The 22023-nt window shown below is 37.7% G+C and overlaps 1 protein-coding gene across 3 annotated transcripts in view; it reads right to left on the reverse strand.

Annotated features, from left to right (window-relative positions):
• Positions 1-3467: 3467 nt before the first annotated feature.
• The window catches only part of BCAT1 (branched chain amino acid transaminase 1), a 67476-nt gene continuing 48920 nt past the window's right edge, over positions 3468-22023 (reverse strand). For all 3 annotated transcript variants that reach the window (XM_080569418.1, XM_080569420.1, XM_080569419.1), the window contains 4 exons: positions 19628-19713; positions 17584-17724; positions 16329-16403; positions 3468-11046 (listed from right to left, as the gene is read on the reverse strand). In XM_080569418.1, coding sequence (XP_080425544.1) covers positions 11005-11046; positions 16329-16403; positions 17584-17724; positions 19628-19713 — 344 coding nt within the window. In that variant the 3' untranslated portion in view covers positions 3468-11004. The remainder of the gene's footprint in view (positions 11047-16328; positions 16404-17583; positions 17725-19627; positions 19714-22023) is intronic.

Below are 22023 nucleotides of genomic sequence, written 5' to 3' on the forward strand. Positions count from 1 at the left end.
CAGGGTCTCTCCTCAACTGACATTGCCCCTTTTGGAGGGAGAACCCTCTGTAAAAAAACTGATTGGTTGCTGGGATTAGGAAGGATTTTTAACCTTGAATTTAGCTCAAGCACAACAGTTTTTCCTCAAGAACCATAAAAATATTCCACCTTGCAAGGGAATGGCAAAGGAAGCACGTGCTATGGGTGATACATACCGGATGATAATTGAGAGATGTCATTTTCCTGAAAGGAATAAAAGCAGCTGATAAACCACTCAGGTTTTCTGTTCTTTGCATGATGTAAGGACATAGTTTGTGGCAGACGAAGGCAGTGATGTTAAGTTTACAAGCACTTGGGAGAAAAATTAGTCTTAGCTGGTGGGATCCAGAGCAATGGGGTGGTCAGTGACCCATCCCAAGAGGTAAAAGATACTGGTAGCAGTAGCTGTGCTGTAGTCTGAGCTGTGGCATTTTTCTTACTTCACATTTTCAGGCACTGAGATTTACTAAAAAGATTTAAGCATTTTTCACTATCTTTATTCTAATCAGTTTTCAGCCATACCTTTATGATGAAGATACAAATTTTTTCAGACTTTCGTTTCTTTTCTAACCTGAGACCTAACAGTAAATCAAACATTACAGTCTTTGCTCTGGCACAAGGATTGCATGAGCTAAAGGAAGAAAAAAAATGGATACAGTATTCATTAATGACTTAAGCAAGGTCTGGTGCATATAAATTTAAGAGCCATAATAAAAGTGGCTTGCACCTGGGAGATACTCAAATCCTAATGTTTCATATGGATATGACTTCTTAACAGGCTTAGTCCCTTAAAAACTGCTACCATTAAAAGGGCAATCATACTCTTCCCACACATGGGCTCTGTGTATGTGTACGTCTTCCTTTCTGTGGTCAAATAATGATCTGGTCTCTCTTAGACTATTTTAGTGCCTTTACCGCCACAAGGGAAGAGTGGGGATCAAGCAGCAGGAAATAGGAAGAGCAAAGCCATTCTCTTCATTAGCAGCTCAGAACATGACAGTCACCTCAGTTAGGGTGTGAGACAGTACCAAATGAATAGAAAGATGTTTCCTCTGGCTTTGCTTGGTGTTGGTTTATGTACATTTCACTAAAAGGCAAGTGAGTCACAGTCTTTGTTTTCTTCTTAATTGTGCAACACCGGATGAATTTCATCCCTTTTAAAAATGAGAGTCAGTACAGCCCTACCTCTTGTATAGGTGATAGTGTCTCTGGTAGTGGCAGCCTCCTGGTATGTATTTACTTTGTATATCTACCCAGGACAGGTTTAGTCACCTCCCTCACACATACATTCCTGCAAAAGCACATGCTTCCATACTGCTATGCAGCTACAGCTGCACAGTCACCATCTAGACCAGGGCTCTACCTACACCTGTCTTCTGGCAGACCTAGAAGGATCATCAAATATCTTCTGTGTACAGATGAAAAACGTGTGTGCCAAGCATTTACAAAATGCCTGTATCATTGGTGTTATCATATCAGTATCAACCTGATCAGTCTTTTGTTCTAAAGACATTTTTTTGTAGACCATGAATATGCATACGTGCTTTAGACATGTAATTGTTATCTCAGTCAATCAGAATATAATTTAAAATATTTCATTATTAAGTCCCTTTGATATATAAAGTGTCTAAAATTAAAGGGCGGATGTATTTTACACAGTCTGTAGTTAGGACTGACCCATTTAAAACATTTGTTTTTCTGCTTATCCTTTAAAGTCAGGTATTTATCGCACAAACACAGAGTTTAGTTAGGATATTTTTCTTGTATAGGAATTCTCTTCAACTCCATCTAACAAACAAACAAGTTGGCTTATACTTTACATCATAGTAAAGAGTAAATGCCTATGTATTACTGAGTGTAAATTAACCAATGTTGAAACTTTGAAAATAATTGTTCCATGAGCAAGATATAAAAATTTAAATCATAAAACAAAAGTTGTCTAAAGTTGTTCTGAAATCACAATCTCATCAAAATCACCATAGTGATGACACAATAACAGAACACTGAGCAAAAGGAATGAGAAAAAAAAAAAAACAATCCCTAAATTCATTGATTTATCCTTAAAAATGGCCTATTTCTTACATTGACTGTCCTTATTGGAATCTCCAGCCTGGTTTCTTTTGTCCTGTTCTGTATGTACAGAATGCAGTATTTTTGCTTCTGCTTCATCCTCCCCTTGTAATATTTTAAAAACTATTTTTGTCACATCAGCTTTACAAGACTGTATCACACAGATCATAGTCCTTGGAATAGATATGCTCCATCCCAAGCACACAGTGTTGGCGGTGGTATTGCTACAAGTGCTTTATTAAATGAAACTATTGCTAGTTACTTGGATGTTTCAAAAGGGAGGGGAAAAAAAGGGGTCTTCCAAGTTTTACTTAAAGGCACAGGTCTGTCCATGTTTGCAGCCCACTCAGTCCCTTGCAGGATGAGTCCTCAAATTATAACTACTTGGGACAAATGAGTTTTGAAAACTTACTAAAGCTCAAGCTTACAGTTGCAAAAGGTTCCCTTAGGATGAAAGTGGAGAGGTCAAAAACACAGGAATAGAGTTGGATTCTGACATGTTAGGTTTGTTTCACCAGCAGCAATTAACAACTCTTAATACTTACCTGTCTACAACTTCTTTAAAGTGTCCTGTACCCCTGCCAGCCTTCTCTGAAATCACTGAGAGCCAACCAGATGGAAAATTTACCCTGTTGTGTACTTTACCACAGCACGGATCTGTACTACCTTTAATCACAGTATTCCCTGCCCTGAAAAAGGGGAATACGTCAAGTGTTTTTGTAAATATAGCTACTACACATGGCAAATGTCAAGATTTTAATGACACTCACTTTCCAGTGCTTTCCATCTTCAAAGGGCTTCCCACTGGTTGACATGCTTTAGAGTAATGACTACTCAAAAGTGCCCTGTGAAGTAAGTGCACAGAGTATAACGTTGTTTTCTGGCTTCTCTCCCTTGAGTTCATCACCCCAAACCCCTTAGAACTGGGGGCTGTGTTCAATCACTGCTACGTGGTCCTGACATGTTATAAGCTGTTTCATGACAACATGGCTAGCGGGCAGGTAGTTTTGCTGCTTGATTTGCCCAGCATTTTACTGTAGTGAAACAACCATCTCAACCTCCAGGCTTGGCAGGGCAGATGCACGCCTGCCGTCGGTAAGGCCTCCATCTTCCCTTTGTTATGAGTGCCATACCCGTGGACTTCGGTGGAAGCCAGAAGGCAGAATATAGGCTCTGCAGTTTGACCAAAGATGTAGCTTATCTCTCACCACTTGCATCGTATTCAGCTGTTCTTAAATGCCACACTTCGTTCAGTAGTTCTTCTTTCTTTCAAGCCAATCTTCAAGAAAATATTTCATAACAGCTCCCATCTATGGGATAATTATGCTTAGTTAGCTGTACTCGACAGTGACAATTTCATAACATGCCAAAAACAGGTACCCATTAAATTCCTTTATTGGAAACAGAAACATTGCATAATTACAGATTTGATGAGGAAAACTGCAAATAGTATAGACTGTTTCTACTGCCAGCAAAATACAGTTATTACAGGATTTATAGACATACAAATATAAAGTGTTTCTTTCATGCCAGATGGTCTGTACGTAACAATGCCATTAGGAGCGTTTAATTGTGCTTCTACAAAACCTTTAAAGAAGAATGAGGTAGAGTTTCCTTTAGTTGATCCAGTATTTTTTTTCACACATCTGTCCTTTACTGTTTTTATATGCTCAGATCCCTGTAAAATACCCTGTTAACTTTAACATTTAAGACAACGGAGACCCTTCAGAGGTGTTTACTTCTCACTCTTAAGCTGCTGATTTCCCACTGCTACAATTCCAAGAACTACTACTGCAGCCTTCTAAATGCCTTGAAGGTCAGGTAGATTGGGATATCTGTCTTTCCAAATTTACTGGTCTGACAGAAATTGTTTGCAAATAGCTTTAGATAAAACTCCTACTTGTCTCCATCATGGCAAAGAATCTTCTGTCAATCTTTACTGTAGTGGCCAGGTTAGATTCCAAACCATTTTCCCAGGAGATGGAGGGAATAGATTCACTCTTTGTCAACATTCTTGACTATTGGGTAGAATTAATGATATATTGGTCTCCTACTTGTAGTTCTGGTCAGCTACTGGGACATCAGAAAATGAATAGAATTTATGGGAACAAAATAGGCCACTGATATGTAGAAAAGTTTCTCAATTTTAGATGGTCTGGATCACTACTATTTGCTTTTATCTATTATTTTACATTTTCATGACGTATATAAATGTGTTGCAGGTTTTAACTCAGCTACTAGGGCTAAAACTATGAAGAACGTAGGCACAGGTGTAGGCATTTAAGCAATCAAATAGGAGCATTCATAAATAGCAATCTACCATGCTACTAGACATTTGGTATACCTGGGTTGTCACTATTTTGGACTGAGTAAGAATGTTAATAATCTTCTGAACTCGTCTTGACTGAAGTAAGGAGATGGGCAATTTTACTCTCATTCCTAGCATACCTGTTCTTGAGACAGAAGTCTTTTCACTTTGCTTTTTGCTCTGATATTTGCTGCCAGCTCTTAGTACTTATCAAAAGCCCAGGGTGCACTTGAAGGACACAGTAGAGAAAATACGTGTTATTTCACCTGAAGAGGTCACAATTCTAGCAGAGACCAAATCGTAATAAAGAGGGGATTTGGTATACAGGAAGGTGATTACATAAGGAATAAGAATGCTTGCATTCTTCTCTTAATCTACCAGGACGTGATAGTTTAAGATAACTGCTCAATGACACTGTATCAAGTTCTAAAATGATAGGCATTGTTTTTATAAAAAGATGCAAAATTTAAAAGACACCATGTTCATATCTTGAAGAACGTGATTATAAAGTGAAAATCAATCTATTCCTGCATGATAGTACTGCCTAAGATAACTTCTGAGCTCTTCCATCTCACACTTAAATGACTGCTAAAAGCATGAGAAAATCAAGTCCTAAAGAGTTAGCAATATCAAGAGAACCAGCTCTTAGAAACTTTCCTAACCCCTGCTTGGTTCAAAAAAAAAATAAAAATAATAAAAAAAGCACTAAGCATATTTGACCTACTTTTCCCTGCATGCCTCTTTGGTCAATAACAAAAATGATCCTGGACAGGAGGATGAAACGTAATATGATGGACTCCAAAGCATTAGAAAATCATTTGGTATGCTATAGCTATTTTTCTCCACAAAGTTGTCTTCTCTTTTTCTACCTTAACTACATTCACCAGATATTTTAAAGACTTTCAAAATGCTTTATCAACTTCTTTATTCCTCCCTAAGATCCTCCCGTGCACATTAAATTTAATATTCTATTTTTTAAATCATGGAGTGAGAATTCAGAACTGTGGTAAATTAAGACAATAAGTTTTATGATAAGCAAGCTCAGTGTAAATTCATGTTCAAAGACAGGCACAAGTGTCTAGCCATGCTATTAATACTAATGAGTTTAAACACCAGCATTTTTAGAAAAGTTGGGTGTGGTAAACCTTGCTGGTGCAATCAGTAATATTTATTTCCATCTGAGCTACTAATTCCAAAATTTCATTTAATATCTAAAGCTTGACTATTCTAATTCAGTATTGCACACATGCTAGGTCCCAATGTACTTTATCATTGAGAGTAAGGAAGAAGTTAAGTTTTGTTTATGGAACTAGTTGTTTATATTCACCAGTTGTGCTACAGACAGCACTCAGATTTTGCGTGGTCATGGAAAATATCCTGAAATTCCCACTAACCATTGGGCTTAAAGCAAGGAATAGGCAGGAGTGCAACTGCATGGTTTTCCACCAATACAATATCTGTAATCTCTTTTGCTATTATGCAAAGAGATTATTATTTTTATTCCAAATCTTTAGGATAGTGACAAAACACAGTAAAACACAGCTCTGACACTTCCAAAATCTGAAGACTGCAATTCAGAAAACTTATAGCCAAGATTCATTCAGAGGTCTGTCTCAGTGCTATGTGGCAAGGTGTACCTCTAGAATAGCTGCAGTATAATGATTCTACATTGAGAGGTACAATGCTTCCTCCAGTCATCACTTTTAAAGAAGATATCACTGTTTGAGAGGAGGAGGTGAACTTTCTTTTCATGAAATTTCTGCATGCTGCTATATATTCTGAACTACGTATTTTACTTGTTTGTGGGTTCACATAGCAAAACAAATATATTTCTCAGTCAGATAACCTTTTACTTCTGCATAATCAAGATAATTTCAAGGATTGCTTCAGAGTGGAAGTATTGTACTGTACTAGGTATTTTTGTCTGCTGCTTAAAAAGCTTTCTGGAAAGCTTATTTGATCTGTAATAAAAGAAGCTTTTTTTTTTTTTTCCCAAGACTTTGGATTAGAGTCAAAAGCAGTAGGATTGGTACTGCTACTACTCTGCACTTAAAAACAGATTAGAATACTTGTCCAGGGTCAGTCTGTTCAGGCATTACATGCTCAGGTAGAAAAATGCAATTCTGATCCCTGAACACCTGCAAGATGAAGAAAACTTTTTTTTTTTTAATAAACTATCACTACTGCTGAAAGCAAAATCAATGCAAAATTTGCTTAAAGGGCCACTTTTAGTTTTGAGACGAAAGGACACCATGACAGGAGAGGCAGAGGTAAAGTGTTTGCAAATCTGTTTGCAGGGAGAGAAATACAAAAGAATGGCCTACCGCAGGCCATGCTCGGCCATTGTTTACACCTTCCCACCTCTCAGTATACAAGCCTGCCACTAGGATGTTAAAATTTACCATTGGAAGGGTGTATCCCATGCAGAGAAAAAAATGTGCCATAGTCTAACAGGCTGAGCTATCATATTTGTATTCTACTTTGTAGCAAGGCACTATCAACAGACAGATCACACTAAGCAATCTGCTGAGATTAGGTAGATTGTTTTGGAGAGGCCACTGACTTCAAGAGGGTTTCCCCTCTAAACAGGTGGCTATGGAACCATTCCCAGCTGTTTTTCTGTCTACCTCCATCAAAGCCCATGTAGTACACAGACATTTCAAAAAACTCACATTACAAATCACTCTTTCAAATATCCAAATTTTTCCAAACTAATGTTGTTCATTCCTGAGGAAAAATAAGAATATAGTAAGTGTGCAGGAGAATACCAATAATCTCTCTGTTGAATGAGGTAAGCTCAACAAGAGCTAAACAAGTAAACAAGGTAAGCTAAACAAGAGTTTACCTAGAAAGAAGAGTGGAAGACAATTGCTTTTTGGCTTGAGAGAGCTGAACAGGTGTAAGTAAAGGCTGGGGCAGAGATCTCTCACTACCTTGGCTTTTGTCTTGTCAGATTTCCTTTCTACATCCCAGAAAAATCACATTTGCTTTGCTCTGCTACAGACTGAAAAGATTATCTACTCTAAGCAGAGACCTTTATTAGCATTCTTACTCAAGTTTGTCACTATAAATCCTCAGTGAATTTGCCCTCATTACAGTTAAGAATCTATTTAAGTAACACCAGTTGCTGATGCCACAACTCTTGGCATCAGAACAGTCTGTATGAAATACCAATTTCATGAAACGATCACTCATTTGACGGACTTCTTTCCTGAAACTTGAATCATACTCACCAAACTGAAAATTAAGGACATGCTCAATACTGAAAATAATAATCAAAAGAATGAAAGGGAGAAGAAAGAACATACAAAAATTAGAGTTCATCATTATCATTTTAAAGTACCAGTGTTTGTAAAGCACAAACATGTGAAAGTCTGAATCTCATTTGATCAACCCAATTAGACATTAAATAATTGCAGACAATTATGCAAATATCACACAACAATATTAATTTGTTGATCTTTTTTGAACAGTCTCAATTCTCCTAATGTTAGACTATCTTATGTCTTAAATGATCAATCAACAGAACCATAACTAAGTAATGAAGAATGGATAATTGCCTAGTTATGATGTACCATACTCTTTCTATGTAAATCTGTTGCAATTAAACAAATAGGGCACATGGAAAAGAGATGGCAGATGTTCTTTTACAATCTATTAGTAGCTCAGGGAATACCACAGTTCCCTCAAAGAAATTTTACAGGCAAAAAAAAAAAAAAAGGAGAACACAATACCAAACACAATTATTTACCCATATTATTTCTTTCCTTTGGTTAACAGGATAAAAAACAGCAGTGGAATACAGGGTAGGACATCATGCAAGATCAGAAGAATTTCCTGTATGATGCTGACCAAATAGCTCCCTTTATTTAGGTTTTAAATTTTAAAATCTAGAATCTATCTACCTGGATTTACAAACAACCACAATGTTGAGTTTCACGTGAGAAACAGCCACAGCTAGAGTAAAACATGTAACCAAGACGTTAAAGACAACAGTTGACCATACACACACTACATTTTCATTCTTCTCTGCTAGAAAACTTTATGCATTTCTGTGGGTCATTCCAGCTTCAACCCTTTTAATTTTGAAGTCTCCATCAACTGAATATGTACAATAGAAGGAGAGGTGTTTCTCTGTTTGGTATAGGCAACAGTGCAAACCACAATAAATGAAACTACTTGATTTCCTCACATTAAATTACTTGCATCCAATTTAAGAAGAGTTTTACACAACTTTCAGCTTCTAAACCACAGTAAAATAATTATTCAAACTGGTCCTTATTCATTTCAGCTAGTGAATAGATTAATGCTGGTATTCTCATGCCATCATGGGGATTTTTGATACGAGATACCCATCAACTCTATCAAGATTCTGAGATGCTAATGGATCGTTCAACCACTTTTCCATATATCTGAATTCAGATACTTCCACTTTTCCTTTAGCTGCTAAATCTAAGATGAACATAAGGGGACAAATTTATACAGTTCAGTAACAGGAAGCCATATGTGGTTGCTCATTACATGACTTTTACAAAGCTACATGCCACATTTTAGTTAAAGGCACTCTTTAGTTATGATACATGCCTCATCGGATAAAACTCTCTACCCCACATTGCATCTTGACATATTCCTCTTGTTAATTTTTCTACCCACCTTCTTAAAGAAAAATGAAAGACTACCAGCAGCTTATAACATATAGTAAGATACTGAACAAAGACAAGCACACTATACCAGTTCAAATGGTTGGAAAAGCAGACACACAGTACTATTGCTACTGTAAGAGAAACAAATTTTTGTGCTTGCAGTTGTATTCTAAAGACAAAACTGTCTAATGTTTTAACAATAGTTACATTGTCAGAGAAAACCTTCAACTGTTCTTCATTAAAAGATCAGATTGGACCACAGTGAAAGACAGTAAAAGTCATGATTTGAGGGAGCAAAAAAAAGATGGCTAAGTAGGGGGGTATGTCTTTAAAATATGACCAAAAATGAACAGGAAAGCCATAATGCTACTTTTCAGCAGTTGTATAAGGCATGGATGGTCTATTAGAAATTCTACTTTGCCTTTTTGAACTATGTTAACAGATGCCAGTAACTACAAAAATCTTATAAAGCATGGGAGAGATGTTGTTGGGTCGTCATCTTAAAAAAAAATAAAAATAAAAATAAAAAACGCCATACAATAAAGTGCTAAATATTTCCCTTAATACTGGCGGCATCTCTACTGCACACTATGGAAATAAATGTTTCTTCTTACTGAACTCCATTAGTGTCAATAAAGATCCACCAGTTTTATACTGAAGTAGCACTTCGGAACATTGATACAGAATATGATCATCCTCTTTGGCTAGAGATATCTTAAAGCCATTTGACAAATCATTGCGCAAAAAGACAAAGCTAATAAATATTACAGGATATTTCTTAGTGAACAGATGTTATTTCTCTAACTATGGGATATATACTTTATAATGTTTCCAGATAATATCAAGACAGCATGTAAGAGAATAGCGGAATATGAACATCAGAACAAAACCAGGGTTTGCATTAAATCTCTTTCTGTCTTGGGCTAGGTATTTTCTGCTGACAACATAGCTTGCTCCTTAAACAGGAAGACCCAGTTAAGATGCACATGTATTAACGGAGGCTGGATACGTTTCACAGTGAGAAGTGAAGGATGAGAAAATATTTTCCTGATCTAAATCATGTGACTAGATGTTGAAGAAAATTCCTTTTAATTCATCCTCATTCCAAAGGCTTGGTTGCTTTCACTTTGTACAAATGAAGAGCGGTTCAACTTTTACAGCTACTGTTTTGTTTAACATTATTTTCTAGACATTCACCAGAAGGTGACACTGCATCAGCAGCTCTCTGTTAGGCCAGACAATGAGTGATTCTTGTTTCAGCATGGTCTAGCTCAGTCCTGAACATCATGTACACGAGGATGTATTCAGCTGTTAGTGAGGTATGCCCTGCCCAGGCAGCCACTGCTTATCCCCACATGGAGGGAAAGGCAGCAGTCTATCAGGGAGCATTTTGCATGTTAGATCCACTCTGAGTGTGTGGGCCTAAAGGACTGAGCTGTTATTTGAAAGAATACAGATGAAGGAATCCGTGGGACTATGCAAACTCAGAAATCTCCCATACAAGTGGGTTACAAAAGAAAAGAGCATATGGCTAAACTTAACTGTTTCTTGAACACAGAACAAAAGGCAGAATAATGTCAATAGAACCCTGCGGTCAACTAACAGGCAATGTCTGTGTTACACAACTTGCTCTGCTGGTGATGGCAGTTAAAACAAACAAAACAAACTGAAGAGCAGTTGAAGAGCATTTTACAAATTTTTAGACTGTACATAAGACACAAGGAGGCACTAAGAAACCATTAGGAAAGTTCTATTCCTAACATTTAGCACCTCTACCAAGAAGACAGGCTTCTACTAACAGGCTTACAGTAGAAAACAAAATGATTGTGTTCACATTTGCTGGATTGTGGAAACAATCATCCTGGGAAGTAAATTGATAAAGAAACTATGCTACGCACAGGCAGCTACAGAAGTTGTCATTATTTGTGGTTGTTCTGTCTGGAGGGTCTGAATTCTTTCACCTTCACGACACCAGCACAGCCCAATCGCTGTCTTCTCTTCCATACTGAAAGAAAGCAAAAATAGAGTTTAAGAATAAAAGTTAAAAGTGCACAGTAATGATGATAACAACTTCTTAGATCTATCCTCAGAAGGATTCATATCCAGCACCTTGATAGTAGCTTACATTATTTCTTATATGCCTTCTGTCTTTGATTTGAGCAAAGCCTAAAAGTAGCTTGCAGATTTATACGTCCTTCAACAAGTAAACTGTAAAGGGGTGATTCTGATCCTCAGTTAGAGATGATACAGAATAGTCCTGCCTCGCTAAAGCTTTCCATCAATTTGATATTATTATTCCCTGAGGTCAGATCACTAGCTTATTCCTAAGTATGCCCCTGCTCGAGCTCCAGTAAACACACACGTTTTTTTTCTTTCTATTTTCAAGGTGTCATTTTATTACAACATTCTGACTGAACGTGAAATAAAACCAATCACAAATACCACAGAATGCAGTTAGAGAGAATTGCAACCCAAATAAAACAAGGTGTCTTCCCATACATGAACCAGTAGGATCACCAGGCAGAAATGAAAGTGACCTACTACATGGATCTGTTTTCCCTTCCAGGGGAGCACACAGTCCCAAGGCAGCACTTTTGGTTGCTAAATTGGCTCTGTGTTCTAATGCTCTTTGTCACCAGGCCTGTAAACAACACTCCAGAGAGCTGTAAAAATGCACATATGGTTCACGTATGTAAGTAAAGCAGAGGTGGACAGACTAGTGGCGGATGTAGCTTGAGAGCCCTTCCCCTTACAGTACCATATTCAGTGAGCTTGAAAACACTTTTTAGCAAGGAGTAAAGTACTGTTTTTGGAGGCTTTATATATGCTGAAAAGGTCACTTGCTATTCTCTCCAAGAGAGGGTAAAAGAAAGTTCCTCCAAATCCAACTTCTCTATCAGCAGGAAATGAGATAAAGACACACTAACACAGGGAAGAGAGAGTATCTCCAGATAAGGATACGCCAGAAGAACACAATTCTAGATGCACAAGGAAATAACATTCAGTTTGCTTGCATTTTACTCTTTACTCCAGTAAGTAAAGCCTCTAAATGAGCTCTGCGTGTATATCTACTTTTTCTTTTCATTATTAATTTTGGTGTGTCTGTTCTGCAGTTTGTAATGTAGCTGACTAAACAGTGCTATGGTGCTGCACAGGACCTTGGAAAAAATTACTCATTGAAAGGATCTCCAATTTACATTCCCAGATGTCAGTGTGGTTGCCTTGTGAACTGTAACCAAGAAAAAACAGATGTATCATTAGTTTAACCACAAAGTACTGAATTACCCTGATGTGAGGCAATTTTGTTGTGGATGGGGGAAATGGAGGAGAAAAAAAAAAGTCTTGACCTTCACATCACTGTTTCTCAGAGAAAAGACGACTCCCCCACCACTCACAAATCAGAAAGCAGGGAAAAGACAGGAGATTACTTGGAAGTCTTGATGGCTCTAGGTAGTATCATAATGCTCTGATGCTGATTTCAGAAATTGCAAGGTCTGGTCTGAGTTGCCATTTGACTATGGTTCAAACCTACTTCCAGAATTAAAGAGAGAATGAAGATTCTGACCACAGTCAAGATGTTTTCATTTTGGAAATAAAAGCAGATTCAGTCTCCTTTTCTGACTGTCGAGAACCTTGTGACCTTAGGCTAGGCAATCCCATCCTTCTTTTTCTCCCACAGGTCCTGCTCTGTAAAAACGAACACATCCATTATCCTTCCCTAGCTGTCTTCCACTGGTCTACCCATATAAATTGTGTGACTTTGAGAAATATGTGCTTTTTGACTAAATCTCTGTTCACTGCTGTCTTTGACTTCAGTGTTTAAATGTATTTTATCTCATGCAGTATAAACAATACATTTTACTTTCTATTCACCTATTCCAAGTTGCATCCTGATCTACACTTTAAAGAGTACAGCAAAAGCTTGTTTATTCTCGAAGTATGGAATGCAAAACCACAAAAATATTTGACTGGTATTTCAGTGAGTATGTTTCCAAACAAAAGAATCTGATGTCTGTATCTCCTAACTCAAGAAATTACAGAAGACAGTCTTCTATGACTAATCCATTCATAAGTACACCATTACTATATACATTGTAAATTATTTATCTAAAATCTTTATTGGCCTTAAGTAATCATGATTTCCACTCAGTGACAGGAAGGGAAATGTATATTGCAGTACTACTACTGTCTCTCTCAATTGGTGTGAGAAATTAAATCAGTTCTGCCCATGAGTTTCTAATTTGTCACTCTAGCTCTAGTTCCCACTGAACAGCTGTTCAAATCCAGAGAAATCCTGTTGAACACACAAGACTTGCAAAAGAACAATGAGCAGCATGAAAACAGACTTGAAAACACAATAATCAAGATAATCTGAAAACATTAAACAAGGATGTTTTGTACTCAAAGGAGTCAGTATAATGATATTGGACATGGATCCCTGCACCTCTAGGTCATAGGTTCAAACCCAGGACACTGTTGGTACTGACAGCTATCACTGTCTCACAAATGTCCATTGTCCAGCATGAAATGGATACATTGCCTTAATTCAGGCAACACAATGGCACAGAGACTGAAGCTATGTCTGTCTGTAATTTCCATTGCATTTTATTCTTCAGAACCTGCACATTCGTTGGAGTAAGTCTCAGACTGCTCAAATGATCATAACGCTAGTCCAGTGGTGCTGCAAAGAGATCTTTTCTTCTTTTTCCCTTCTGGTAGAATATATATAAGATCTCTGTGAAAGAGCCTGAAAAATGTCTTGACATTCATGAATGTTATTTATTCAATTTTGTTGTTACAGCATCATTTTCTCTATGACACTCTGTTGTCCACTTGGATGTAAGCTCATACTTCCACACGTAGGAACGTGCAGAAACATAACCAATAAATGCTGAGTGACTCTTAAAGAGAAGGCAGCCTTGAGTCTCTTTAAAACCATGTTTCTAATGATAAAGCATTCAAACTCCCCTGGCTTTTTTAAAGAAGGAAGAAAACACAGAAGTTTGTGTGTATGTAACAATCCAGCAGATTCCAGGAGTGATGGATTTACTGTTGGCCTGCAACTAACGAACACATGCTAAGTACATTCAACTCTGTATGCATAGTTGTAATGTATAAAGGTCCAACGAAGATAAAAGTTAGAAGCAATGCATACTTTTTCAGCCTCCTCCTGAGCCTTGAGGGAAAAGGGAAAGCTGAGGATGGGCAAGGATAAGAGGGGTAGCAGGGAAGGAAGGTAACCTCAGGGAACAAGCTGGATAAATTTATCTTGATTTGTCTTGACTCAGTATCTACTGGCCAGGGGAGGAAGACCCATATTCCACTGTAGTCTTCTGAAACAACTCTGGATTTCACAATCCGTTCTTCTACCGAATGGACTTGCTTATCTTGTAATACAAACGGCTAAAGCAGTACCTAACTCCTCACAGACAACGTTCAAAAAGAAGGTTCTAGAACTGGCCTGAACTCTTTCTGATGCCGAGCTGTTCCATGACTGCAGTTAGAAGTGATCTGTGGAGACTCAAACTGACCATACATTGTTGAAGGCCCTAACTTAGCTTTCAAAAGCATGACGTAGGCATCAGAAGATAACACAAGAATTACACAAATGATAGTAGATGTTAAAGATCCTTGACATACTAACAGAGCAGATGTTGTACATCACAATAAAAAGTATATCAATAAAATTATACAGTCCATAGCCTGTCCCTGACATAAAACCAGAAAGATGGCAAGAAGAAGAAGAAACTGATGGACACCAACAGTGATGTGGTCTATTAGGCACTTAGGGATGAGAAAGATGAAATGGAACTGTGGTATGTAGGATTCTAGGGAAAGTCTATGGTGTAGCCTTTGTTATGTACTGAGATGATAAAAATAATATATATAATTGACCTAGGAACACAGAGTACTAAACCTCTCCCTCCCCTCAACAAATAATAAAATTTAGAACCAAAGATGCCTATGCTTCTTCCTAGCTGTCAGTCCTAGTCTTTAAAGAGAAAGATACAGATCACAAGCCATTATAGTTGGCAGAGCTGAAACAACAGAAATGTGGCAGGAAGAGCATCTTTTTGCCTTCCATGAAAGTTAACTCAGCCACCAACACAAAAGTAACACAATATCAGGACTTCTTTATTGAGCCAGCAATGCTCAATATTATTCTAAGGAAGAAAAGACATTGATCTTGTCATCCTTCTAGTGAAAAACAGGTCAAGTGGTTTTGCTGCAATATTTGAGCTACCAGTCTTAGAAAATATTTGAAAGTTAAAAAAAATGTGGCTATGTTGGAGACCAGTACCTGTGAACTTTAAAAATATGTAGAGAAGCAAGACTAAAGAAGAACACCAAAAGAACCCTGTGTCAGATTATTTCTACACACGAGTAAAAGGCCTGTAAAACAGAAAATTCAGTTTTAGGAATCTGTCTTAAGAAGTTCTGATTATTTTAAGGGATCCATACAGTTGCTGGGTACTGCAACAGAACTCAGTGTTCACTGGCAGGAAGTATAAAAATTTTAGTAGCAAGTCTAAGAACCTCCTTGAGCCAAAAGCTAAGAATGCAGAGCAGTAACTATCAGATGAAAAATTATGACAACACTGGCAAACAGCTACTATTATCAAATCTAAAATAAAGGGCCTAGCAACTTACCAATACCTACTCCTATCCCCAAATCCCCCACATTAAGTACCGTAAAAAAAAGGAAAAGAAAACAGTCAAATAAAATAAGGAGGGTCATCATGTTCTGCTCATTTATGGTAAAAGAAACAATATTGATTTCCATGCCCAGACATGCAAGACAAGCACAGATTCCATACAGAATGTGATATTTAGCAAATCACAGAGGAAGAAACTGTTTTAGGAACAAGAGGTGGCCTTGTGATTGGAAAGTACTGAGAAACAGAAATGATCAGCTTGCTGTACCTAGTGCTTACTACTTTGCATATCTCTTTATTGATTAGCCCATACTCATCCATGATTGTGGTTATTAAGATGCTTCATCTATTTTTTCCCTTCAAAGGGAAGCTTGTAACAACTGTACTGGATTTTTACGGGTAACAGTAATATCTTGCAACAATATCCAGTTTGGAAGATCAAGGGAAAAAATATACCACTCTCCATCCATACAACTTTTTTTCATCTTGAGAAAATAAGGATAGATTAACCACAGCAAACTAAGACATAATACTATGCCTATAGCACCATTATTAAAAATACTTGTTTCCAATGTTTTCATATTGTCACCTTTTATTATTTTATGTGGTTAAAGAAGAGCAAACATCTTACCTGGATATCACTTAGCTTATTCAGGAATCGGGTTGTTAACTGAGGTCCATTCTCCATAGTTGGAACGTGCAAATGCTAACAATGAGTAAAGAATGTTGGGGTGGGAAAGTGGAGAAGATGGAAGGGAGATAAGACGGAGAGAGAAGAGAGAGAAAATAACATATAATAATAGCTTTATATAAATATAAATCCCTTTGGGTCAACAAGGATTTGAATAAGTATTTATCAAGCTTCCTAGTCCTCCTTAAAAGTAGGTAAGGTTTGTTGTAATGTTTTTATAGGAGAGCTTGCTCAGCCAGTGAAAAGTTAAATTAGTTGTACTGTCATGCTGTTTTTGAACAAAGGCCAATCTAAGCCTTCCAAAAGATCCATCCAAAACAGACAGTTAATTGTACAGGCAAAGGCAGAACTGCTACATACAGTAATCCACACTACTTATCAATACTCTGCACCTGGATGTCTCTCATATTATCTTACCACATGATAATATCAATACATTTTTTCCATTTTACTAATTCAAGAATTATCACTTTACATACTTTTACTGTACTTCTCATATTTGATGCAACAAAACACTCCCATATATTCAGCTGAAATTCTCCAGCCTTGTGAACTAACTTTGCTCTGATTTAACAGCATCAAGTCAGCCCAATAGGCTGAAGAATTACCCTGTGGAATTCCACTCGTACAGGAGAAATCTCCAACATTGCATATAATAGATAGAGGAAGATGGGCATCCTCCTGACACAGCTCTTCCATCAGAGCAGTGCTCCCTGGCATGAGGGGCGACAAAGAGATGAACTTAAGGAAGAAAAAATGCAGTGGGTCAGAAATTTGGTTCCCTGAAGAAATCGTTCCCTTTCTCACCTGTCTCAGAAGCCTGATATTTTTGAAAAAATGCTCAATAACAGGAAGGCTGAAGAATTTATTTTTCTCTATTTCCAAACAGGCTGGGAACTATTACACTTATTTTCAGGAACTGAGATTTTGTGATTTTAACTAAGAAAACAAACAAACAAAAGATGAGAGGGAATGCCCTATTCTGACAACATACTGGTAACTCATTTGGCAAATAACATACTGACACTGTTCATCTTTCTACAAGCCTCAGGCAGCACTCTTTTTCTACCTCATTTGTGGGTTTCTTTGTTGTTGGTTGTCGGTTTTGTTTTGTTTTGCTTGATTGTTTTGTTTTTCTTTTGACTAAAATTCATTATGAGAAAATTCTGGAGAGGCCAAAAAAAAAAAATCTTACCTTGCCCTTGTACAAAATTTTGGAGATAGGACATACAATACAGGCTGTTCCAGCACCAAACATCTCCTTCACTCTGCTCTCTTCCAAGGCAGCTGTCAGGTCACTCATGGTGATGTATCGCTCAGACACTTTAAATTCTCCCTGCACAAGAAGAATCAAACGGAAATTGTAAAAAGTTTAACAAATTTCGGTGTTTGTTGTTGTTTGTTTTCCATGGTTGAAACATCTCTAATAGAACTATCTCTTATTTTTACTTAGCCCAGTTGCAACCAGCTAAGTTTTGGCTGTGATTTTGTGATCTCTTCCAACCTTGTAGTATCACACAAGATAGACTAACAAAAAGGAAGCCAGTGATTTGGCAGGTAGAATGCTGATGACTAAGTGGCACTTCCTTTTGATTTGGCACACAATGTCAAATATTGCATTAGGGAATAATACAGCAGAATTTGTCATGGGTTATGTGACACAGAATCTGACTACTTATGGTCTCTAGAGTGCAGAAGTTTGTACAAAAACGACCCTTGTACAAGAACTTTCCATCCCACTCTTGGACGATTCCTAAGCAAAATACCGTTTGTTAATTCCACCTGTAATGGCAGCTGGATGCAGTACTTTTCTGTAACACCTGGTGAAATTTTACACTGCAGTCTGCATTCAGTTGTCACCTACAGAAATTAACTGTACCGCAGGTATGCATAAAGCAATTCACATTGGACAGTCTTTAAAAAGGAAAAAAAGTTTACCTTCTATAAGTGTTGAAGAATGAACAGCAACTGATTGAGGGAAAGCTTTTAAAGAGCAATAGTAAACACTGACCTTTGTAACATTCAAGTCATGGCTTTATGTAGACTTTATTGTCCTACCAGGCCAAACTAAAGTTTAGCCCTTGCTTTATATGCAAGCTTTTAAACATGGAACAGAGGTGCAAAAGAGAGCAAAGAAATGTGATTAGCTCTGGAAAAGACAGCATTTCAAGAGAAAGGCAGGGACACACTGTAAGCAAGTTTTCAGATAGGTTAGTAAATGGAGGACAGGAAGATAAGAATGATTTTTGAGAGAGTAGAAGACACCTAATTATTCATGAGCACTGAGGTGAGAGAGACTCTGATGTCTCACTGACAGGCCCTAGCAACCAGGAATACCTGTCTGTCTTGTAAAGGAGACAAGTCTGAGAGGTGCATGTGCATATCTATACTAGTTTTAATCTAGATCACAGTAGTACTAGTATGAGTAAAGATGCATGAGAGTCCAATGTAGATCAACAAGTGACATATGTACCCCATGAAGCACGTGCTTAGCTTTCTTCATTATGCTTAGCTCTCTTCATTACATTCAACTGCAAACTGTATTTCAGGAAGTTTTTCAACTACAGGCAGTTGGAAGCTTAGAGAACACCAAGGGGAAAGTATCACACATGCCTACCTTATTCCTGTTATTCCTCCCTGAACATAACCCTGAGCAAAACCAGGAAACAGGAGGATGGGCTAAATGAACCTTTGGCTGTATGGTATTTTTACCCAAGGTACAATCAAATACAGTACAGGCAGCTAGTCCATTCAAGTGCCATATAGGTACTTGGGATGGGTACATTACACAATTGGAATCTGTAAGCAGATAGATGACTAAGATTGTGGGTTAATTTTAGGCTTCATGCTAGCTATTAGGAGTAAGGGTGGAACCATGAGAAATAAGTGGAGAGACAGGCAGACAGTGTTGATAACTAAAGTATAGTTGTGGTCACACATGGTAATTGTTTCTATCCTTGCTTGATATTGTTGGTACTAGTGGATTTAATGAGAACTTTCATATTAAATACTATATGGAGCTACTTTAACGAGCTCAGTATTGTTCTCTGTGACAGTTTTGGGTATTCTGATGAAGTTGCTAGGAATCTATGAATCAATATGCTTGTTAGCTCCCATTTAGGTTAATGGATTTGACTAGACCAGTTGAACTTCCAGATACTGAACAGCAGAAATACATATTTTTGTAGATGTTATAACATGATGTTTGAAACCATTACTGGAAAGGTCAAAACACTCACCCAGTTGCGTGCCAGATCCAAAATGCTCTGTCTTGTCACTCCTGGAAGGATGATGCCATCTAAAGGTGGGGTTGCCAGTTCGTTTTCTGTCAAATACAAGAGAAATTAAACAAAACAGTCAAAACCCACCAAAAATGAAAATCAAAAACTTGTTGAATATTATCAGAAATGTTTTCTGCTCTGTAAGATGCAACATTTTTCAGAGTTCTGTGAACACAAACTGCTCAAATTCAACTCCAACACATTACTGTTGAGTGTTTGAAACCTTTTGACTACACATGAGTGGACAGGGAAGAAATACATTTAATACATTAATAAATACATGGTAAAGGCTAGTAGTAAGATTTATTGCTCAGCATTATTCCATAATAATGGATTCACTGAATAGTTATTGGGAACCACTGAACAGCTCAGTCTTCAAATTCAGACTAGAGAGACACAAGGGAAAGCCAGGCCTAATAATGCCAGGGAAGATCATGACTCTCCCTGAACCACTTCAACTTATTTAGGAACATGGGGTTCAGTATTCCAAACATTATTATGAAACATTTGCCAGGAATTTTGAAGCTCATTTACTGAATTAGCAAAGCAGTAAAAACCTTGCCAAATGCATTTTGAAAAGAGACCGCCTTAATGATCTTTCCTCTTAGATAAAAAAGATAAATGTTCATCCAACACTAACTAATGAAACAGTAATACATGGTGATTCATGCTTGGTAAATACTTAAATTTACAGTCAGTGGGTCTTTCAGGAATACTCTTCATATTTTTTTCTAACCATTTTCCCTTCCCATTGAGGATCCCTTATTTTTGTTGAACATTATCCAGCTCATTAAATCCACAAACCATGATGTTTTTTTGTCACCTAGGTAAGAACAAATCAAAGAACAAGATATGCATCTTTATGTTGTCGTTATGCCCCTTTACCCTTCATGGCAAGCAATCACTGAATCTAGGCCTGTCTGAACCAGTCTTGAAGAAGGAGCAGCCGTAAAAAATCTCTAAAGGTCCTGCAAGAATTTGCAGCTGGGTAGAAGAGAGAAACATGCTATTCATCCTTGCATTGAGAGAGACCAATTTGAACTTAGCAGCTGAACACCCTGTTTTCAGCAGTCAGACAGATAATGTGTGCACAAGCACTGCCTGGCAGCTAGTGCATACACAGCTCCAGGCTGACTACAGCATGCTGTCTCTCCTCCTCAGGACTTTGGGAGCTGGGGTGGAATAGAAGAACAAAGGATAATAAATGGAATTGTTCATTGAATCTGCTACTCATTGTCCATTCTCTTGGGAAATCTGTTACTTTTTAATGCAACCAACTCTGGATTTATTTATATTAATAAATAGATGTTTTTTCCAACCTATGCTTCCACATTCCTTTTATGAGGATCCACACGCACATATGTAATCGACATAAACTGTCATCTCAAAACGTGTAATGAGCTGCCCTAGAATAGGCTATATACATTCTGCTCTAGTTTGACTCACCCTCACCAGTAGTACCATTCCCTAACCTATCTCAGATTCCTAAGTACAACAGTGGTCTCTTCTTTCTCGTGTAGTCAGGAACAATACAAAGTTCTTCACTCCTAATCACGATGCCCATCACATCCTAATTCTGGCACAGCTACCAAAAGAAGAGGACTTGAAAACTTTCCATGAGCCACAGACCTCCATTCTGAACAGTAGAAAGCTGACAGTGCATTTTCAACCTCACCTGCTATGGACTCTGCAGACACAGTCATATACAAGTCTTTCTCAAGCAGAAAGCTTCAAATAACATGGACCTTAATACCACAGTTTGTGACTACATACCTGATAACATTCTCTTTCTGGTGCTTTTGCTACAAATCTTGGCCAGAACCCGTTTAAGTTCAACAAAGCTTATTAATTGATTTGAGCTATTTTGAAAAGATGCCAGGTCAGACCATCCCCCAAACAGCACTGAGCAGACAGGACATGGGAGTCTCATAATGTTTCAAACAACCTGTTCTGTATTATTTTGTCAAGTATACATATGATGTCTACCAGCCTAGGGCCACCTAAAGAACATTTGCTCCCCTGGGTATCTGGCAGAGCTGATAATACTATACAACAAGGCATGCCAAAATATTTGTTCTCTCTGTGAATTGATGCCAAAGTAGGCTCCATGTGACACCAGATTTTCCATCTCCAGGAATGCAGGCTGTGAGCTCAGGCTCAGTTTGCCTTCTGAGTTATTTTGGTGGGCTAGGAGCCTTAGAATTTATAGCAGTAAGAAAAGGGTAAAACATCATTTGAAGGAAAATGTTGGGGCTTCTCTTCTTTTTACTATTGTTATTACTTGTTATAATAGTAGCACTTTAAGTCCAGTGACCCATTGCACCAGACATGGTATAGGCATGCCATAACAATGG

The sequence above is a fragment of the Anser brachyrhynchus genome, assembly GCF_964034855.1.
Source record: "Anser brachyrhynchus genome assembly, chromosome: 1".
In the NCBI taxonomy this organism is placed as follows: Eukaryota; Metazoa; Chordata; class Aves; order Anseriformes; family Anatidae; genus Anser; species Anser brachyrhynchus.